General features: G+C 40.9%; 1 protein-coding gene across 1 annotated transcript in view; it reads right to left on the bottom strand.

Annotated features, from left to right (window-relative positions):
* Positions 1 to 8313: 8313 nt before the first annotated feature.
* Positions 8314 to 19201, bottom strand: part of PTPRZ1 (protein tyrosine phosphatase, receptor type Z1) — a 194514-nt gene continuing 183626 nt past the window's right edge. Inside the window, exons 24-30 of the mRNA XM_015412036.1 lie at positions 18006 to 18099; positions 17098 to 17171; positions 13079 to 13207; positions 12412 to 12558; positions 11603 to 11745; positions 10924 to 11059; positions 8314 to 8861 (exon numbers count right to left, since the gene is read on the bottom strand). Coding sequence (XP_015267522.1) covers positions 8721 to 8861; positions 10924 to 11059; positions 11603 to 11745; positions 12412 to 12558; positions 13079 to 13207; positions 17098 to 17171; positions 18006 to 18099 — 864 coding nt within the window. The 3' untranslated portion in view covers positions 8314 to 8720. The remainder of the gene's footprint in view (positions 8862 to 10923; positions 11060 to 11602; positions 11746 to 12411; positions 12559 to 13078; positions 13208 to 17097; positions 17172 to 18005; positions 18100 to 19201) is intronic.

The raw sequence follows: 19201 nt of genomic DNA, 5'->3' as shown, positions 1-19201 counted from the left end.
CTTTGAAATTGGCTTCCTTGGTCTTGTGTTCTTTGCTCAAGTTATTTCATGTGGTGTTTATGGTTTGCATTGGATTCTCTAGTCCAACATTGGCTTGGATTCTCTGATTTGTTGTAGTGGTTAAGAGCAGTGGACTCCTCCACATGAAGCCACCTGGGTAACCGTGGGTCAGTCGCAGTTCTCTCAGCCCAAAAAACAAACCTAGCTCACCACAAAAAGAGCTAGAGTTTCAGGCTGCCAGACAATCTTTGGATCTCCTGGCTATACTACACTCACTGGCATATAATGGCCCCGGTCACACGAGAGGTTTTGGGCTGGGAGAGGGATGGATCAGGGACGCAGCAAACGGGCGCGATCCCACAACAACATCTGGGAAGCGTGGCACGCCCGTTCCCGATCCGGCCCTTCCACCCAAAACCCCGCATCAAAAATAAACCACCTACCTAGGTGGTTCTTCGGGAAAGGGCGCATCAAGGCCGGCCGTGGGATCGCCGGCGCGTCCTTCCACTGGCGCATCCCCGGCTCCTGGCCGAACTGCGCATGCTCAGACATGCGCATGCTCAGGGGATCCGTGGGATCTCGCCGCGGCGTCTCTATTTTGGTGCGGCTTTTAAAAGCCGCACGTTGCCCGTTTTTTTCCCTGCGTGTGGCAGGGACCAATAATTATTATTCTGATTTGGCATTTGCTGAGCTTGCTCAGCATTTCTTGTTAAATTGGTTTGGCTTGGAGGGTTCTTTGATTTGACATTTGTTGTGTTAGTCTTGTCCCGTGTTTCTGCTGGGATTCCCTGGTTCTGCATTAGTTCTTTGGGCTTGTTAATTCTGTCTGCTTTGGGAAGGCTTTTGGCCTGTGGTTGCTTTGCTTGGCCTTGAGTGTTTGGTTACTGTTTGCCCTGGAACAAAGTTTGAGTCCAGTGGCACCTTTAAGATCAATAAAGTTTTATTCTGGGTATCAGTTTCGTGTACATGCACACTTCTTCAGATACGTTGAAGCAGATGTCACCAGTCATTACATACAGGTAGAGGGTGCGGAAGGTGTTGCCAGGAAGGGCCAATTAGAGTTAAGATGCATAAGTAACTGAGCAGTAAACATTGCTAAAGCTGGATGAAGGCGATTGGTAAGACCTGTGAATAGCAGCAAATTAACATACAGCATAATTACAGTTTACAACAGATGTGAGAACTGAATGATGTTAGCATGTGTAATGAGATTAAAAAATATCTTTGTTAAGCCCTCGGGGTTCAATTGTCCTGAGTGTTGTAATAACTTGTGACTCTCATTCTAGTCTGTTTCTGATGTTCCTTTGCAATAAAACAGCTACTTTGAGGTCCCCCATGGAATGTCCTGGGAGGTATTTGGAACCTGAATAACTGGGAATACTGATAGTTTTCAGCTCTCTGATAAATTAAATTATGCAGATTTGTTTCGTGGTGCACATTTCTACTGCCCATCTGGAATGTTCTTATGTTCTTGAGGAAAGCTCCAAAGTGGTGTTTTCTGTAATTTCCTTTTCAGTTTATTTCATGCAAAACAGCCATACAGACTTTTTTGAGCACACTATGATTTTTAACACGGTGGGGTATATTGATTTCTCTGCCCTATCTATGCTTGGTCCCTCGATTCTTTTTTTTTTTGCAATGGAGGCATGGCAGACGTTGTAGACCATACCGTGTTTTTCTTCAAGATAACTCTGTATTGTGGAAAACATTTTCCATGGTTCAGTGCCCATCATCTTTGGTGTATGTCTTAATTAAAAAATATGGGAAGCAAGTGCACATGGTAAGAGAAGTAATTGTCATTTGTATGGCTGGGCACTGTTACAAGTTCAGGTGCTCAAGCGGGCAAATGCAGAATATTATATTTTTGTTATTGTGCCAAAATTACTCCTTGTAATTTCTGATCCAGCACTTTTCTGTCTCTCTTTTGTCTTTGAAAATGTAACAGTTAAATAAGTCAAAAACTCCATTCTCTGCAGTAGAGTACATTTCTGTGAGGTGATCTTGGAGTGAGTTGTTGGCATACTGCCATCAAAAAATCCATGATTTCCATGCCTTCATTCTCAGGGATGGCAACTGAAAAATGTGAATGTGATCTAAATGTTTCATTCTTGTCAAAAGTGACTCTTTCCAGTTCTTGGGCATATTTGGCTCCAAATGGTTATGATTTAAAAACCAGACTCTCCACCGAAACCCAGACTCCATAGAGCTCTCTGGTTCCTTGCTTCTGCCCAGCCACTCACCTGAGTAGAAAGATTTCCTTTTTGAAGCTTTTCTTTTACAAGTCTTGATGAGAAGCGTATTGCTGGATTGTGCACCACCCAGAGTCCTATGTGCTTCTGTGTTTTTGTACTGAACTGTGTTCTACTTCCAAATACTTTTAAATCATTGAATTGTTTTCTTTTATGGGATTGAGGAATATGTAGATGCTGAGTATAAAGAAATCCAGTGCTTTTGCTACAATCCTTTTGATACTAAATAAAACTATTTGACTTCTTCACTATTTATTTCTTTTTGTTGTGATTCCAGTTTTACACTAATATGGTCCTTCACATATAAGCTGTATTGCTAGGTTCTGGCCAGGTGATCACTCTAAGAGTGAGGCAATTAACATATTATTGTGGTGATTAACACAATATTGTAGAATTACATGAAGTATAAATTAAAAGATTGGCTGAAGTCAGGGTCCAAGCAAGAAGGGGCAAAAAGGGGCACTGTTTTGCAGGGACCTGGAGAGGCAACATGGAGCTGCAAGGAGATGGAAAAAGGCTCAAAAATCCCACAGGTTACCTTCAGGGCTCACCAGACCATGGCCATTGTTTGAAGAGGAGAATGTCCCTTCCTTCTCCCTTACTTTATTCGAGATGTGTTGGTGAGTTACAAACAACCTTTTTAAAAAAAATTTCCTCAGGAAATTGTAGCCTCTCCTTGATTGTAAAACTGCCATTGTTCTATGCGAGGTCTCTCAAGCTTCCTTTTGTCCCACTCTGATAAACATTTTTGTTCTGACTCTGCAAGAGGTATGCTGTTGGAAAGAAACAGCCAGGGTCAACTCATCTAAGCACGAAGCATAAGTGACAGCTGTGAGAGAAAGCCACTTCATATGGTGGCTGAGTTAGCCCTTCTTCAGGCTGAAAGATTAATGCCTCCCCTCCCCTCATGTTGACAAGTATCGGTACAATTTTTCCAAAGCTTTCTTCCACTGTTCATTGTAGTCCACATAAATGAAGACAGTGTTTTGAATCACACATATTAAGGTGAAATGTGTTACTGGAGTGTCAGAAGCTTTTGCAAAATGAAATACGGCTGACAGTGTAAGTTTCTGTGGCAAATGGCAATTTAGGCTGAGGGATGTGTATTGTGAGCCTGCTGACAAGAGTAGTGTGTTGTCAAGGTTTTTTTATATATCCTTTTTCTTTGTAACTTGAAAACAGCAAACAAGACTTAAGTTGACTTTGCTAGTTAAAGATGTATTATGTGGCTCACAATTACTTGAATAACATTATTTACATATTTGACCCAGTTTTACATAAGCAAGCTTCATATCTTCTGAGTCTGTTGCATGGATTACAATGCAAATTAATTGGAATATGTTGTATTTATCTGAGGGAATTTGCTTAGCTCTGTTTAGGAACCAAGGCATATTTATTAAAAATGAGTAATCCAGCACAGGTTTAAGATTATGGAAGCTTTCTTATAATTCTTCATTCTCCCCCAGTGAATATGTATTGATAAAGAGATTATCCTAAGGACTTATGTTTTAGATAACTTGTCAACATGCTAAAATGATAAATACAATTGCAGATGCTGATGGAAGGGACACTTGGAGAACTGTGGGTTTGAGTCTTTAGGACTATTATTATTTTTAAGGAATTTTGCCACACTGAGGTGAAGGAACATTTTTTTGTCACAGGTGATTACTTCTTCTAGCTTCCATTATTCAGAGCTGGTCTACTTTAATGTTGGGTATACCAATTTAATGCCAAGAACAGAGTAGCACTTAGTGCATGGGGTGTTCGACTCGTTTATGCAAGACAGTTGGGTTTACTTATGCTGAGTCCCTGAATCATTTTGTGCACTTGTACTATGGGTGGGAGAGAACAATAGAAGGTAAGAGGATTAAGACACAGGGTTAGGGAAGCAGCCACAACAACAACAACAACAAAATTAACCCTGTGTCACTTATATCCCAAAGGATAGTGTAAAGGGGAAATTATGTTGTCTGCTTAAGTTCAGTGCTTGTTTTGAGGTAAATAAAAGGGGGCAGGTTCCCCAGTGGAAACTGTCTGCAGTTTTAAGGCAGTTACACATGCAACTTGAAAGACTTCTCAAGTAGGTACAGAAATTCATGCTTGGATTCATACTCCTCTGACAGCAGTGCTATAACTGAATTTTATAATTTTTAATTGTATTTTAATCATTGTGTCCACTGCCTTGTGGACCCTGATTGGGAAAGGTGGCATAAAATATTCTAAATGAATAAATGTCTAATGTGATAGAAGCTCAGTCCTTGAGCCCCCACATATGCTATAAAAGGCAATTAATTTAATGTACATACACCCTGCTCTTTCTTTAGAAAGCTCAGAGCACCTTCCACTAGTCACCCCAATGAGGTCCTCACCTGTTTGACTTTAGACACTAATACTTCTGTGCATTTTCCTTTGCCTTTTAAAAATAAAAATATTGGAAAGCTGAATGCACACTTACTCTGACAATCTCTCTCTGTGTCACTGAATGTTTCCCTGCACTGATCTTATTAAGTTTGTGAAATTTTCTGATTACAGTAGGCTTTTGCGATTTCTCTTTTTGTAAAGAAGCTAGTAGGCATTAGTTTGTGAAAGCCCATAAATCTGGGTTTAGGCTCACCTGTCCCAGAATGTGTTGCAGAGAAGATAAGAATCCTGACAGTGGTCTTTTCCGCATTTGCCTGCCACTCCAGATTTTCTCAGTGTTTGAGTCGATGCAATTTAAGTCCATGGCAAAACAGCATCCAAATAAACCAGGGCAACAGCAGGCTGAAACCGGGCTGACCACTGAAGGGAGGACTGAAGCCTGGTAAAGCACCAGGTCTTAATTTAATCCCCCAGAGCTGATGAAAAAGAACACAGAATGGTGGGTACCAGTTTTGGTATCCCTATTTACATTAATTGACCAAACAGGGAGAATCCCTAAGGACTGGAGAGTAGCAGTTATTAGCCTATTTTATAAAAAAGGTAATAACAAAGAAGACCCAAATAACTACAGGCCAATGAGCCTGCTAAGCATAGTGAGCAAACTTTATGCGAGGCACCTCCTATGGAAACTCAGGGAATGGCTGGAAAACAACTCTTGTCTGGCAGATGAACAGGCCGGTTTTAGAGAGGAGTGTGCTACCTTAGATCAATGTATGATATTGGACCATCTGATTGCCAAATGTGTCTCTTTTTACTGCCTTTTTGGACCTAAAGTCAGCTTTTGATTCAGTCTCTAGAATTATTTTATGGGACAAATAAAGAGCTTCAAGTATTGTCAGAAGGTTACTATTTCTTATTAAGGCCCTTCATGACAACACATTTATAAGGGTTAGGTACTCTTCCCAGGGTCACCTGACAAATCCTATTAGAGTTGAGAAAGGAGTTAAACGAGAATGTCTTTTGGCACGACTCCTCTTTAACTTTTGCATCAGTGATGTTGTAGCCCATTTAGACAGGTCCGAGTTTCATCCCCCAAAGCTAGGCAACAGACACATAGGGGTGCTTTCATACACAGATGATGCTGTCCTACTTGCAAGGACACCCAGAGGTCTCAGGAGAGCCATGAGTTCTTTTGCCCAGTATTGCCAGAATAACAACTTAGAGGTTAATGATTCAAAAACTTAAGTTTTTGGCCTTTACTAAAAGATCTCCCAAAACCTTCCATTGGCACTTAAATTCTGTTCCCATTGAACAAGTCACCTATTTTAAATATCTGGGTGTTAGCTTCCAGGCGAATGGTTCAAAAACTAAATATAAATTCTGCTGCCATAAATGCCAAAAGGAGTGTGGGAGCAATTCAAAAATTTTACTGGCACAAGGGGGGCAAATGTCTTGTAGCTGCCCTTAGACTATTTAAGGCCAAATCTCGCAATCAATTTACCTTTGGACCCCCATCAAGATTACATCTAACTACAAGAAACTGAACACAGTTCAATCAAAATTACTGAGATCTGTTCTACAGGTACCTAATGGCATTCCAAACGCACTTATTTGAATTGAAACTGGAATGGTTAACGTGGAGGCAAGGTTATGGATCATGGCGATTCATTATTGGCTGAAATTAGTTTTTCTATTCAAGGGGCTTACACACTTAATAAGACACTTTTATACCCCCCTGGCTTAAGGCTATAGAGGAGAAACTCCCCTGTTTTGGCCTCACAAAACAATATCTGTGTTCCCTTGCTTATGACAAAGCTAGAAAATTGAATGGCATACACTTCTTGATCCCATCAACAGAGTAAGTTCTATAGCCTATTTTCACCATCTGTCAAACCACGAATATAGGAGAACGTTTACTCATGCGCTGGGACGTGCTTCCTCTAGTGGTTACCAAGGTTCCCTCTAAGCTGTGGAGTCTTGTGAGCAAAAATTCTACTTTGTGAGCTACTGGCATTAAAGTTGTGAGCAAGCAGTTTGGCTACTGCATAAATTAGTTTGCTCTGGAGCCATCCTTCTTGAGCTAAGACAAAAATGCGTGAACCGGAGGCTAAAAAACTGTGAGCTAGCTCACACTAACTCAGCTTAGAGGGAACACTGGTTACAGAGGGGAAGTATAAGAAAATCCCATTTGAGGAATGTATATGCCCCTGGTGTTAGGTCGCTTTCCTCTTTGTACGCATGCGCCGTTGGGTGCTTGTGCGCATCTTGTGGAGACTTGGGGGGGAAAAAACCTGTTTGCGAAGGGACATGGGCGGGCGCCGGATGCCACCAACGGAAACGTGATCAGACGCCTGCCCTTGCCCTGTGGTTTCCAGAAACTAGTACCTCGGAGGTACTAGTTTTTAACTCCGCATCTTCGGTGGGAAGCCTCAGGTTCGCCACGGGAGCTCTACGCTTCCCAGATGTTGCGGTGTGATCGCGCCCGGAAAATCCGCCTATCTTCCGTCTCTGTAGCGTGGCTAATACTCCGTGTGACCGCAGCCTTTGTTGAGATTCAAGATGAAGGCGGCATTAGGGAGTAATTCCGTTTCATTGTTCTCCTTGTTGCTGTGTTATGCCAATAAAGGTTTATGCAAGAAGAGTAATTCCATAGAACTGTTGATGGGGAGCAGTTTCATTGGGGAGTAATTCCCTTAAAGTAAGATGCTCCAGTTTAAGTTTTGGCACCCATGAAGACCAGAAAGGTAGATGTGATTATAAAAGAGGAGAGGAAATGTGAAAGGGCACTGATTGAACTTGTCCCTCCTTTTGTTTCCTTCTGCCTCCCAAAAGAGGAGTGGGATTGTCAAAACTGTGATCTGAACCATCTGTTCAGCAGATGGACAGACCTGGGTGTCCTTTTAGGATGCACGTTGGGGGAGGAGGCAGCAGTTCATTTGTCTTTCACATCCTTGCTTTCGCATTATATGTGATATATTTCTTGGAAGTACCTATGGCTCTTGGTAACACAAGAGAGAAAGAAGTAACCACAGCACATTCTCTTAAAAACACCAACAACCCGCTATTTTTTTGCACATTGATCTTGAATATATCCAGGCTTTTGAACATTGCTTTGCATCTTATACACCCACCTCCAATTTCATTGGCCCCTGTTATTGAAAGCAAAGCAGTGCTCTTGTTTAATGCATCTATCTTGAACTGTGCTAAAACAGAAACTGCAATATTGATATTTATTTTTGCAATGCCTCGGGTAAAAACAGTTTAAACAATGCTGAATACAGATGTTATTCTTATAGAAATGTTTCATTTCAAAACAAATACTTTTTCAGTTCCTCACAAATTAAAATCGCATGCAGAGATATGGTTACTCACTTAGGATGCATCATCATAATAATAATATCAGAAGATCTTTGTTAAAATTAAAAACAGGTACTGAACTACATCATTTTAACAATGCAAGTACACAGAACTAGAAAACTGACTCTGTAGTAAAATATATAAAATCTACAATTATAAATATAGATTTGGTCCATGGAATTACTATAGAAATATTTACAGTAAGTATCAACTACTCTAAATGCCTACCAAAATCTTAAAATGTTGAATATTACAGATATCAGTATTATATTTACAGTCTACCATATTAAAAGTTATATTTCTAGCAAACATAAGAAATGCTATAAATAACAGCAAGTAAGGTGGATATTTAAAAATAGATGACATGTTTGTCGCTGAGAACCCCTAGTGGCTACAATTATGGTAAAATTTAAATTAAAATAAAGCCAGAGAAGTGGAAAGCTAATACTGTAAGAGAGACCACAATTTCAGTCTTAGAAATACATTAAAGTTCAATCAAATTAGTCCAAACATAACAAAATGCATTACAAGAAATGTTTCAAAAAGGCACACATTGTTAAAGATATAAGTTCAGCAATAAAGTCATATGCAACAATTGTGTGTTTTCCCCCCAAGACGGGAAATATAAAAAAGATAATCAACTAGCTGGATAATTCCCTCCCTCCCCCCAATGTATTTCTTTGTAAGTGAAAGCAATGATACTGAAAAAAATCCAGCTCTGAATAACCACTGAATGCTAGACACTGGTTGTAGTCAAACTAAAGACTCCAAGCTCTCCGCTGCATTGCCGTCTGGTAAAGCGGAGCCATTACTGTCGATGGATACTGACGGATTTTCTTCTTGCCTTGAACTAACAAGACTGAGGATAGTTTTGTATAGAAACTGGTACTGGTCCTAAAAGTAGGAGGGATAGAAAAGACACAAGATTGGTGTGGTTGGTCTGGATTATTAGAGTATCTTGTAATAATGTTTCATGTGTAAAAATTGAAAATGTGTCATGAAGTTTTTTTGAATGCAAACAGAACTTTGTTCTAATTTTTGACAGTTTTCCTTTCCTTTTTGCCATTCTTACTCATACTAGGTAAATCAAAACAGCACCAGGTTCTTGGGATGTTAAATCATGCTAAGGGTCACTCCTTCTCTTTGAGTCCAATATCTATGCAATCACATTTGCCACCGGCTTCTGATTAGAGGAGGCATGTCCTATGATTGTTGATTCAGACTGGATAGGAAGCCTCACCCCCGGACAACTGAAAAATATAGGGGAATATAAACCTCCCCAGAGTAGTGAAAATGCCAAAAACTCAGAGGTGCCAATGCTATGAGCCACTTCACATCTTGAAAGTCTATACCTATATTATTTTCAACATAAAGTGTCTTGAATGGAAGAGGGGGAAAATAATCCTCAAAGTGTCAGGTTACTCCCTACCAGCTGACTGACTAGAAAAGTGCTGAACTCAACCCAGGTAGGTGTTATCACATCCATGCACTCACCTCTTGATCATAAACATGACCATAGACCTTATAAGCAGGAAGTGCATCAGAAGAGTCCAGGGGTGCGTTCAGACGGGGGCTTTACACCGGTTAGGGTGCCGGTTCCAATCGTTGTACTTACCAGCGTTCAGACGGGGCACATCTGCCTCCTCTCCCTAACCAGTGTAAAGCCCTTTACACCGTTGCACTCTGCTACCAGGTCCCAACTGGTGGTATACAGAGTGCGACAGTGGTAAACGATGCACCCCGGCGTCTGATCGCTCTCCACCGGTGCCTAGGCATTTCCGTCGGAAGCCTGAGGCTTCCGGCTTTCTCCCGCCATTTTATTTTAACTCTATGCGATATGCGCTCGGGCGAAGCTTCGCCCTGAGAGTCTGTTAAAATAAACAAAAAAAAAACTTACTTTACCTTCCCGGAGGAGTCCGGGACTTAAGGGAGGCCAGGTTGGGATTTAAACTTTAAAGGTAAGTCCTTACCTTTAATGTTTAAATGAATGGCTGCCTGTGCGCATGCTCAAACTGCTTAAAAAACAACAACAAACGCTGACACCCGCAGCGTGTGAGCGGGCGTCCAACGGAGGCATTCGCAAGATGGAGGGTGAGTCTGATCGCGTTTCTGCCGGCATAGACTGCACCGGTTCCAGACTGGTGAAAACTGAACGCACCCCAGGAGTCTGTATCTTAAAATGACTCCATATGGTTAAGGCATTTACTAGGATCACAAACTTAGTTTGCACATCTGTGGGGTATACAGTTTATGTTAATCACCCCTGTTCTCCAGGAACATAGAGAGTACTAAGACAGGGACATGTCTTTTAGGTGCAACTGCTCATGGTTGTTTGTTTGAAAAAAGAGCAGGTTTAGTCTTTGTAACATCTTAAAAAAACCCCTATTTTGAAAGCATGCGTTGTATACTATAGTCCACTTCACCAGCTACTGAAACAGATAGAAAAGCAGCAAGCATATAAGCGGCAGCTGTTTGAATTTTAAAAAGAATCAACTAATGGAATCTTTATCTTAAACTGATTCACCTTATGTCTTCCATCAGATTTTATAACGACATAGCCCCTGTTAAAAGTTTTCTTTGCACAAGATGAAAGAGGAAGAATCTGAACTGTCAACTGTGACTGTAGAAGTGGAAGGCAGCTCACAGCCGAGGACAATTAAGAGAAAAACCAAAGGGCTACTATGCATAGTTCATTACTAGACACAGGTAATTGGAAGGAACTAGAAAAGGGGAGGGGCAGTACACAAGCTGGGTTGGTAGCTGGGAGTGGGTGTTCACATATATTTACATCCTTTAGGCTGCCAGGTTTTCATATTACCATCCTGACACAACACATTGCAGTGTTCTAGAACCAGAGTTTTAACTTCCTAACAACAACGATGATGAAAAAGCAAAAGACATTTGATCCTTATGGTAATAGAATTTTGAAAATTGCACCAGATCCTTATATACTTACTATGTCTGTGAAGACTCCAGGCCTCATCAAGTTTGTCATCTTCGCTACGTGATAAACATCCACACAGTTTTCATTTTCTAGCTGATGCATGAGCGTTGTTAATGCACAGAAAGTACCTGCTGTCACTCCTCCATGTCTTTTTGAAGACAAAGAGACACACAGACAAAAGGGTCATTTCAACACTTTGAGAAGGTCACCATGTTTCTTAATGCATGCTATTTAGGAAGGAGGGGGGTGGGTGGGCTGAGGGATCATATCACGTGATCGTTTCTGGCCAGTTCACTGGTTCTAAACACGAACCACCTATAAATAATGAAATTGTCTAAATACTAGGAGCGTTAGTACCAAAAAGCACAAATTGGCTTGGTGCTGGTGATTTCCCTCTGTTGTTGACACAACTACAGTTATTCCGAAGTCTATATATATATAATAGCAAACACTGCTAATGCTTTTTATATGTTGCATTTTTGTAATATGTTCTTGGGTATAAGGAGTGGGTTTTTAAAATTTTCCTGAGATTCGTGTCCTTCCCCTTCCTGCCTCTTGTAGTGCCAGCTACAGAAAGGTCCTTCTTTTTCCTTATTAATTATTTTTAAGAACTAAGTCCAGTTAAGTAGATGTGTGAGGAACACATAAACACGGCAGTCCCAACAACTACAGCACCTATTTCAGTACTTACTCATCATGCACAATCATGGGTCCATCTCTGTTGGAAGTTTCTTCTTTGATGACATTTATAAGTTCAAATGTTTTACTAATTGGGCTATCTGGATTTGGCCACCTAGGACACTGAAAATGCCTCACTTCTAAAACATAGTCATCCTAAGAAGAAAAATACAAAATTAATATCCTCTGTCTTATAATATTAAAGGCAGAGATTGTCTTTATACATCCCCTCCTCGTTTATTTATTTATTTTAGAACTCAGCTGTTCAGTCTACTCTGATATAACAGACAGGTAATCCAAATGCAGGACTATGTGTCTTCATAATGGCACTTTCAGGCTGTTCAATTACCGTCAATATGCGCACTGGGATTGTGCCAAAATATGAGTGACAGATAGTGTCCATAGCTTCATTGTTCATGTTATTTATATAAAGGGGCATTCCTAAACTGATTTATACCCTTCTAAAAGTCAATTCAAGTCAGTGGGTTTAGGAGGTGTAACTGTGCCTAGGATGGTACTGTAAAAGATACAGAGAGTGTGTACAGTTACAAATATGGAGAGACTGGAAACATGAATTAAGTTTACATTCATTGTTTTGGCCATTGGGCTGCACAGCACCATAATGTTACTATAAAAGATGAAACTTTTAATGGGATTTATAAGCACATAGGTTGCAGAATGATTTTTTTCAGTTCCCTTCTTTATGAGAACAATTTTCCATTTCTGACAAAATATCAACTCTGCGTGATTTGATGTAGTCTATGAATTTCACAATTCAAAACACAGTAAGTTTTTTATTACCAAATGGGGTAGCAACAATACCTGGGTAGCTTCTAAAATGAAGTCTTGGATTATAAGCTTTTCTTCACTGGATAAACACTTGTGTTCTTCCGAAATCAGACTGACTTTAAAGCTCTCACAATTGATAGGCTCCTCTTTGTTTGGCCAGTAAACAAATTCATCTTCAGCCTGCAATAAGAGAAACCTCTAAACAAATGCAAAATTTCCCAGAAGCTAAAGCTAAATGTAGCTATTTTGTGAAGAAGATAACACACAATCTGTGTAACATAGCCTAACTGCTTCACTTAATTTAGGAATCTGATAGAAATGTTATGATAAACCTCCAGTTTGATATTGCATAGATCATCTTGATATACTTAAAAGTTAACCTGTTAATTAAGTAAATTTCTACAAAGGTAAGAATTCCTCTTTTTGTTTAGAAATGTTTCCCTAGCACATACCTAGTTTGAAATAAATATTGTGTAAGAATGAACATTTTTAACCTGAAATTTGCTGCGTGCATTACCTGTTTTTAATGAAAAAGTAGCAGTTGATTTTATTTTCATCAAAATCAAAATGACTATTAAATTAACCAATAAGAAAAGCGAATGGTAGAATATGATATTTCATACTTCTTGCTGGCCAATACTTTCACTGGATGAAAATACTGATGAAAACAAAGTATTTTGATCTCATAACATAATATTACCATATTCTGACTATCTGGAAGCATTACAACGATCTGAGCATTGTGGTCCCATATCATTCTCCAGAAATCTTTGATGGTATGTAGGAGAGGATGCTGAGTAATAATGTATTCATTGCTTTGATAATAACCCTGCAAAGCAAATAATGTTAGTTGAGAATGGATGTCAATTTTAATTATTCAGTTCAATGACTGTAGAAGAACATTATCCTGTTCACTGAATTAAGTCTCTGGTCTAATACTTAAACAATAGTTGAGGTACCAAAATTAGGGCTGGATTGTACAGATTGTATGGGATGACTTCCTCATGAACAAAGTATTCCTACACATAGTAAACTACCATTTCACTGAGAAAGCTGAATATCTTTCCCCCTGAGATATAGGCATGTTGGTGCTATACAGGAGCATCTTTCACACTTGAGTCTTAATTTGGTATTAATTCATTCACATATTTATTCTGCAGAATCCAGATGATGTTTCTTGAATCTTATCTTCAAAATTGTATTTTTCTAGTGATTTGTGAAGCTCCCAGTACAACCATAGCACCTGAAGTATGAGATGACCTAAGAATATGGTCTCATAGAATCATAGAGTTGGAAGGGGCCATACAAGACCAGCCTAAAGCATCTCTGACAAATATTCTTCTAGCCTCTTCTTGAAAGCTGTCAGTGAAGGGGAGCTAATCACCTCCCTAGGCAGCTGATTCCACCTTTGAACCACTCTGACCATGAAAACGTTTTTCCTAATATCCAGCGGATACCTTTCTGCATGTAATTTAAACCTGTTGCTTTGGGTCATATCCTCTGCTGGCAACTGAAACAGCTCCTTGCCCTCCTCCAAATGACAGCCTTTCAAATATTTAAAGGGAGCAATCATGTCCCCCCTCAATCTCCTCTTCTCCAACTAAACATTCCCAAGGCCCTTAGACTTTCCTCGTAGGGTTCAGTCTCCAAACCCCTGATCATCCTCGTCATTCTCTTCTGAACCCTCTCGATTTTGTCCACATCCTTTTTGAAGTGAGGCCTCCAGAACTGCACACAGTATTCCAGATGCAGCCTGACCAAGGCAGTATACAGAGGAGCTTTGACCGCCTGCGATTTTGATGCTATGGCCCTTTTAAAACAACCCAAGACTGAATTTGCCTTTTTTGCCACCGCATCACACTGACTGCTCATATTTAATTTACAGTCCACCCTTACCCCAAGATCTCTTTCGCATACACTACTCACCGGAAACATATCCCCCATCCAGTATTTGAGCTTGACATTTTTGTAGCCCAGGTGTAATACTGTGCATTTATCTTTGTTGAATTGCATCCTGTTTGCAACTGCCCACTTCTCCAGAGTATTCAGGTCTTGTTGAATTTTAACTCTATCTTCTTGGGTGTTTGCTACTCCTCCCAGTTTGGTATCCTCAGAAAATTTAATGAGTAGCCCTTCTACTCCTTCATCCAGATCACTGATAAAAATATTTAAAAGTACGGGGCCCAAAACCGAGCCCTGAGGCACCCTACTGAACACCTCCCTCCAATCTGATGAAACGCCATTGACCACCACTCTTTGGGTGCGGTCCTCTAACCAGTTCCCTATCCACCGAACCATCCTATAATCCAGTCCATAGTCTTCCAGTTTGCCCATCAGAATGTCATGGGGAACCTTATTAAAAACTTTACTGAAATCCAGGTAAATCACATCAACAGAGTTCCCACGATCCAGTAAGCTCATCACATGATCAAAGAAGGAAACCAGGTTGGTCTGACAAGATCTGTTGGGGTCAAAACCATGCTGACTTCCCTGGATCACTAAGTGGTCCTTCAGATGCTTACAGATCGATCCCTTTAAAATCTGCTCTAATATCTTCCCAGCAACAGAAGTCAGACTGACCGGCCTGTAGTTTCCCGGGTCATCTTTCGTCCCTTTCTTAAAGATTGGGATAACATTTGCTCTTCTCCAATCTTGTGGCACCTCCTCAAAGATGGCCTAGCTTTAAAACGTGGCTTGTGACTTGATAGATAATGGTGTGTTACTTGCTTCTCTCCATTCCCACCCTTCCACTATTACCTGTTCTGCAATTGAGTTCCTTGAGAAGAAACTGTGGCAAGACTTGGTTCAATTTCAAAGCACAATGAAGGTGACAAGAAAACTCTCCTGCTTTGGACTAACAGGAGTAGTAGTGACAGAGGCAAGAGCTCTTTTCATGGGAAGTCATAGACGGGCTCTCCCAGAAGAAGTAGAGGGATGGGCAGCTGACATTTCCCCAGAATAGTTCTTGGGCCCTGCACCTGGGGTGGCCTTCCCCAAGAGAGGGACACCCCAAAACAACCTCTGAACCTCCTAAAACAGTGGCCTCATAAAGCCAGGCTTGGCTTAAACAGTGGCTTTTGCTGGGAGACTAGGAGAATCTCATCTTGGCTTAATAACACAGGCAAAGAGGGAACGTAGGGCCAGCTGCTCTGCCAGAACATCCTCCATGCAGGCAACCCCCCCTTTCCCTCCAAAAGGACTAGAATGGGCAAGTCTCTGCCCTTGCCTTAGGCATCTCCTACTGACCAAATGGCCAGTCTTTTGTCTGTCAAATGTATAGGCAGACAGGGACAAACAGCCTCTGATGTGTGCTATTGTCATGAAACATTAAGAAACATCACCTCCATTGTCTGGCACCTGGGAAATGCCAGACCATGCTCTTGTTCCATAATGAGAATTCCATCAATTCATTGTGAAACTAGCCATCATACTTTATTTATTTCATTTCCCCACATGTTCCCCAGAGAGCGCTGAGGTCAGGGTCTTGAAACCATCTGACTCTCCCTAGTCCGAAAGATGCCAGATTGGCCTCTATCAGGGCTAGGACCTTCTCAGTGGTGGCTCCATACTGGTGGAATGAGCTCCTGGAAGACATCAGGGCCCTGCGGGACCTCTGACAGTTCCACGGGTCCTGTAAAATGGAGCTCTTCCACCAGGCCTTCGATTAGGAACCACCACTGACCACTGACTACATACTGATAACATCTGAACAGTTAACATCTGAACTGTTAACACCCTCTTTGTTAACCTGAATAACAACAGCCAGCGTAATTTGACCCTATGGGACGCTACCGCCATCAGCATTTTATCTTTTTATATGAATTTATGATTGCCATTTGTTGCATACTACATTATTGTATTGTTTCAATGCATCTGTGTTTTAACATATTTCAACCCACTGTAAGCCGCCCTGAGCCTGCTATGCAAGGAGGGTGGGATATAAATCGTATAAATAAATAAAAAATAAATAAATTGTGAAACTAGCTATCACACTTTAGCATACCCTTAGGATACATTTTGGGATATAAATATGCCCAGTCTTGCCCATGCTCGGTGTGATTGGCTGGGCACGCATAAAGCTAACACCCCTGCTCATAACTCAGGTCCTCTGTGGTCTTACTAGTTGGACCACATATCCTCTCTCTCTAACCTCTGGACCTTATATCTCCTTGTATTGATTTGAGTATAAATATCCAAATTATTATTTTTACTTAATAAAACCCATTTGTCTTCACAATTTGGACTGGTCATTGACTCAACCAGGGATTTTAAAGGGACTATCTCCGTAAACATTGATAGCAAATTCTCACTGTTGCCCCACCTCTTGCTAGCTTTGCCTTTGACACTAATTCCCACAATCCAAGCAAAGCCAAGAATTTGTTGTTGTTGTTCAGTCGCACAGTCAAGTCCGACTCTTCGCGACCCCATGGACCAGATCATGCCAGGCCAAGAATACTATTTAATAAAGCTGGTAGGGGTAACACAGTTAGGAAAAAATATTAGTACTGAACAAGGCTAGTATTTATTTAGCGTTACCAACACTTCCACAAGTTACTATTTTAATTATTGTCTAACATTACTCTTTTTTGAATACTATGAGTGCAAAAAGAAAAACTACTAATGGAGTGTAGTCCATCCAAGGAAACTCTACAAAGATCTGACAAAACTATGTTGATGAATTCAAATTAGTGTGGTTTATGACAAATTCTTTTGACTTACCATAACATAGGAGGCATTGATGTAGTCTGTACCTTCACCCGACAAAGATGAAATACCAACTCTAGATCGTTCCACTGTAAAACAAATATGAGAGCTAATTCCTTTCCTTCCTTCCTTGATCATACCAAACATCCTTTCACCTACTTTTATTCCATCTTTATAAGAATATAAAGGTTATAAGAATAAAGGTAGTCTGGGTGCCACTTTTGTGGCAATGCTCCTTTCATGGGACTTGTCTGCCAAACGCTTTCCCATCGCATGGGGAACAATCAGGTATAAAGGAATGTATGAATATGCCCCTTTTAATTACTTTGTTTTATTGATGTTAGTTTTTGTTGTTGTTGTTAGCAGGGGTCGTTTCATAGAAAAAAAGCTAGGGGAACTCATTAGCATAACTCATTAGCATATGCCACACCCCCTGACATCAGGGGCCCGGCGGTGGACCTGCAAGGCCGGCGGGAGTGCGAGGAAGCCCCGCCAAGGCCCTCCCTGGCTTTAGGCAGGCAGGGGTGGGGAGAGGCGGGGAGGAAGCAACTTACCCTCACTCTTCTCCTGCCTCCTCCTCGCTGAATGAGGGACGGAAGCGGGGCGGCTGGAAGCAGGGGGTGGGGCTTCGTCATGTGCCCCACCCCCCCGCACCTCACCCGGGGAAACTGTGTTCCCCCCGATCCCCCCCGAAATGACCTCTGGTTGTTAGTATTCCTGATTCATTTTATTCTTTTATGCCATTTACACGTTGATGCAAAAATAACATTTAAACGCTGAGTAATGGTGAAAGGAAAGGAAATCTATCATCTGGCTATTGTGACCAAATCAGCACAAGGTCAGAAGTTACAATATTGGATAGATGACTGCTATTTATCTGATTTTGCTGTCATATTCAACAACCTCTTTCCCAGCAAACTTACCAGGAATGATGGATGAGGTCCTGTTTTTTTCTCTGTTACACTGTCTCAATGCAGTTGAATAATCACATTGCTGTATATTAGACTGGCTCAGAAGCTGAAGACAACAGAAATAAGAAGAACGTGGTTTACTTCATATTAAATATACACATTTTGGAAGTTCAGGCCAAGACCATATATATATATTACTATAGGGCCACATGGATGAATGATCCAATCTCTCCTACCGAAACAGGATCAGTCAGTTTGCAGACAGGGGACTGAGGCTGAAAAGCAGTGTCTTGCCTTAGTTTATGGCAAATGTGGGACTCGAACTAACAGCTTTCTTAAGTAAAAGGTCTGCCCTGATGATTTGAACAGAAGGGACCATAGGCTCTGACAAAAAAAATGTAAGTCAACAGGCATAAGAAAAGAGAATTTGAGGAGCAGTTTGAGGAGTGGGTTGCTAAAAGCATCAAGACAAACAATGAACATTTCTTTAAATATATCTGGATCAGGAAACCAGCCAAAGAAGCAGTGGGGCCTTTGGATGACCAAGGAATAAAGAGATTGCTAAAGGAACATGGGGAGAGGGGAGAGAAACTCAATGACGTTTTTGCTTCTGTTTTCATTGTGGAAAGTGTGGGGCTTGTACCCATGCACAGCCACTATTTTCACAAGAGAGTCTTCAGAACTGAACCAAACTGAAGTGACAGGAGAGTTGAAGTTCTAGACCTATTGGGGAAATTAAAAACCAATAGGTTTCCAGGTCCTGAATGCATACACCCAAGAGTTCTTAGAGAACTCAAATGTGAGATTGTTCATCTACTAACCCATATATGTAACCTATCACTAAATTCAGTTGCTGTACCAGAAGACTGGAGAGTAGGAAATGTTACACCAGTTTTTAAAAAAGGGCTCCAGGGGAGAACCAGGAAATTACATGCCAGTCAGCCTACCAACTGTGCCAGGCAAATTAGTAAAAACTAAAATCAAAGACAGAATTATTAGGCACATAGAGGAACAAAGCCTGCTGAGGGAAAATCAGCATGGCTTCTTCAAAGGGAAGTCCTGTTTCACCAATCTTATGGAGTTCTTTGAGAAAATGAACAAGTATGTAGACAACAGTGACCCAGTAGACATTATATACATGGACTTTCAAAAGGCTTCTGACAAGGTACCTCATCAAAGACTCCTGAGTAAACTCAGCAGTCATGGGA

The sequence above is a fragment of the Gekko japonicus genome, unplaced genomic scaffold (assembly GCF_001447785.1).
Source record: "Gekko japonicus isolate JY-2015 unplaced genomic scaffold, Gekko_japonicus_V1.1 scaffold1122, whole genome shotgun sequence".
Lineage (NCBI taxonomy): Eukaryota > Metazoa > Chordata > Lepidosauria > Squamata > Gekkonidae > Gekko > Gekko japonicus.
Note: the sequence above shows the minus strand (reverse complement) of the source record. Positions and strands in the feature narration are given on the sequence as shown.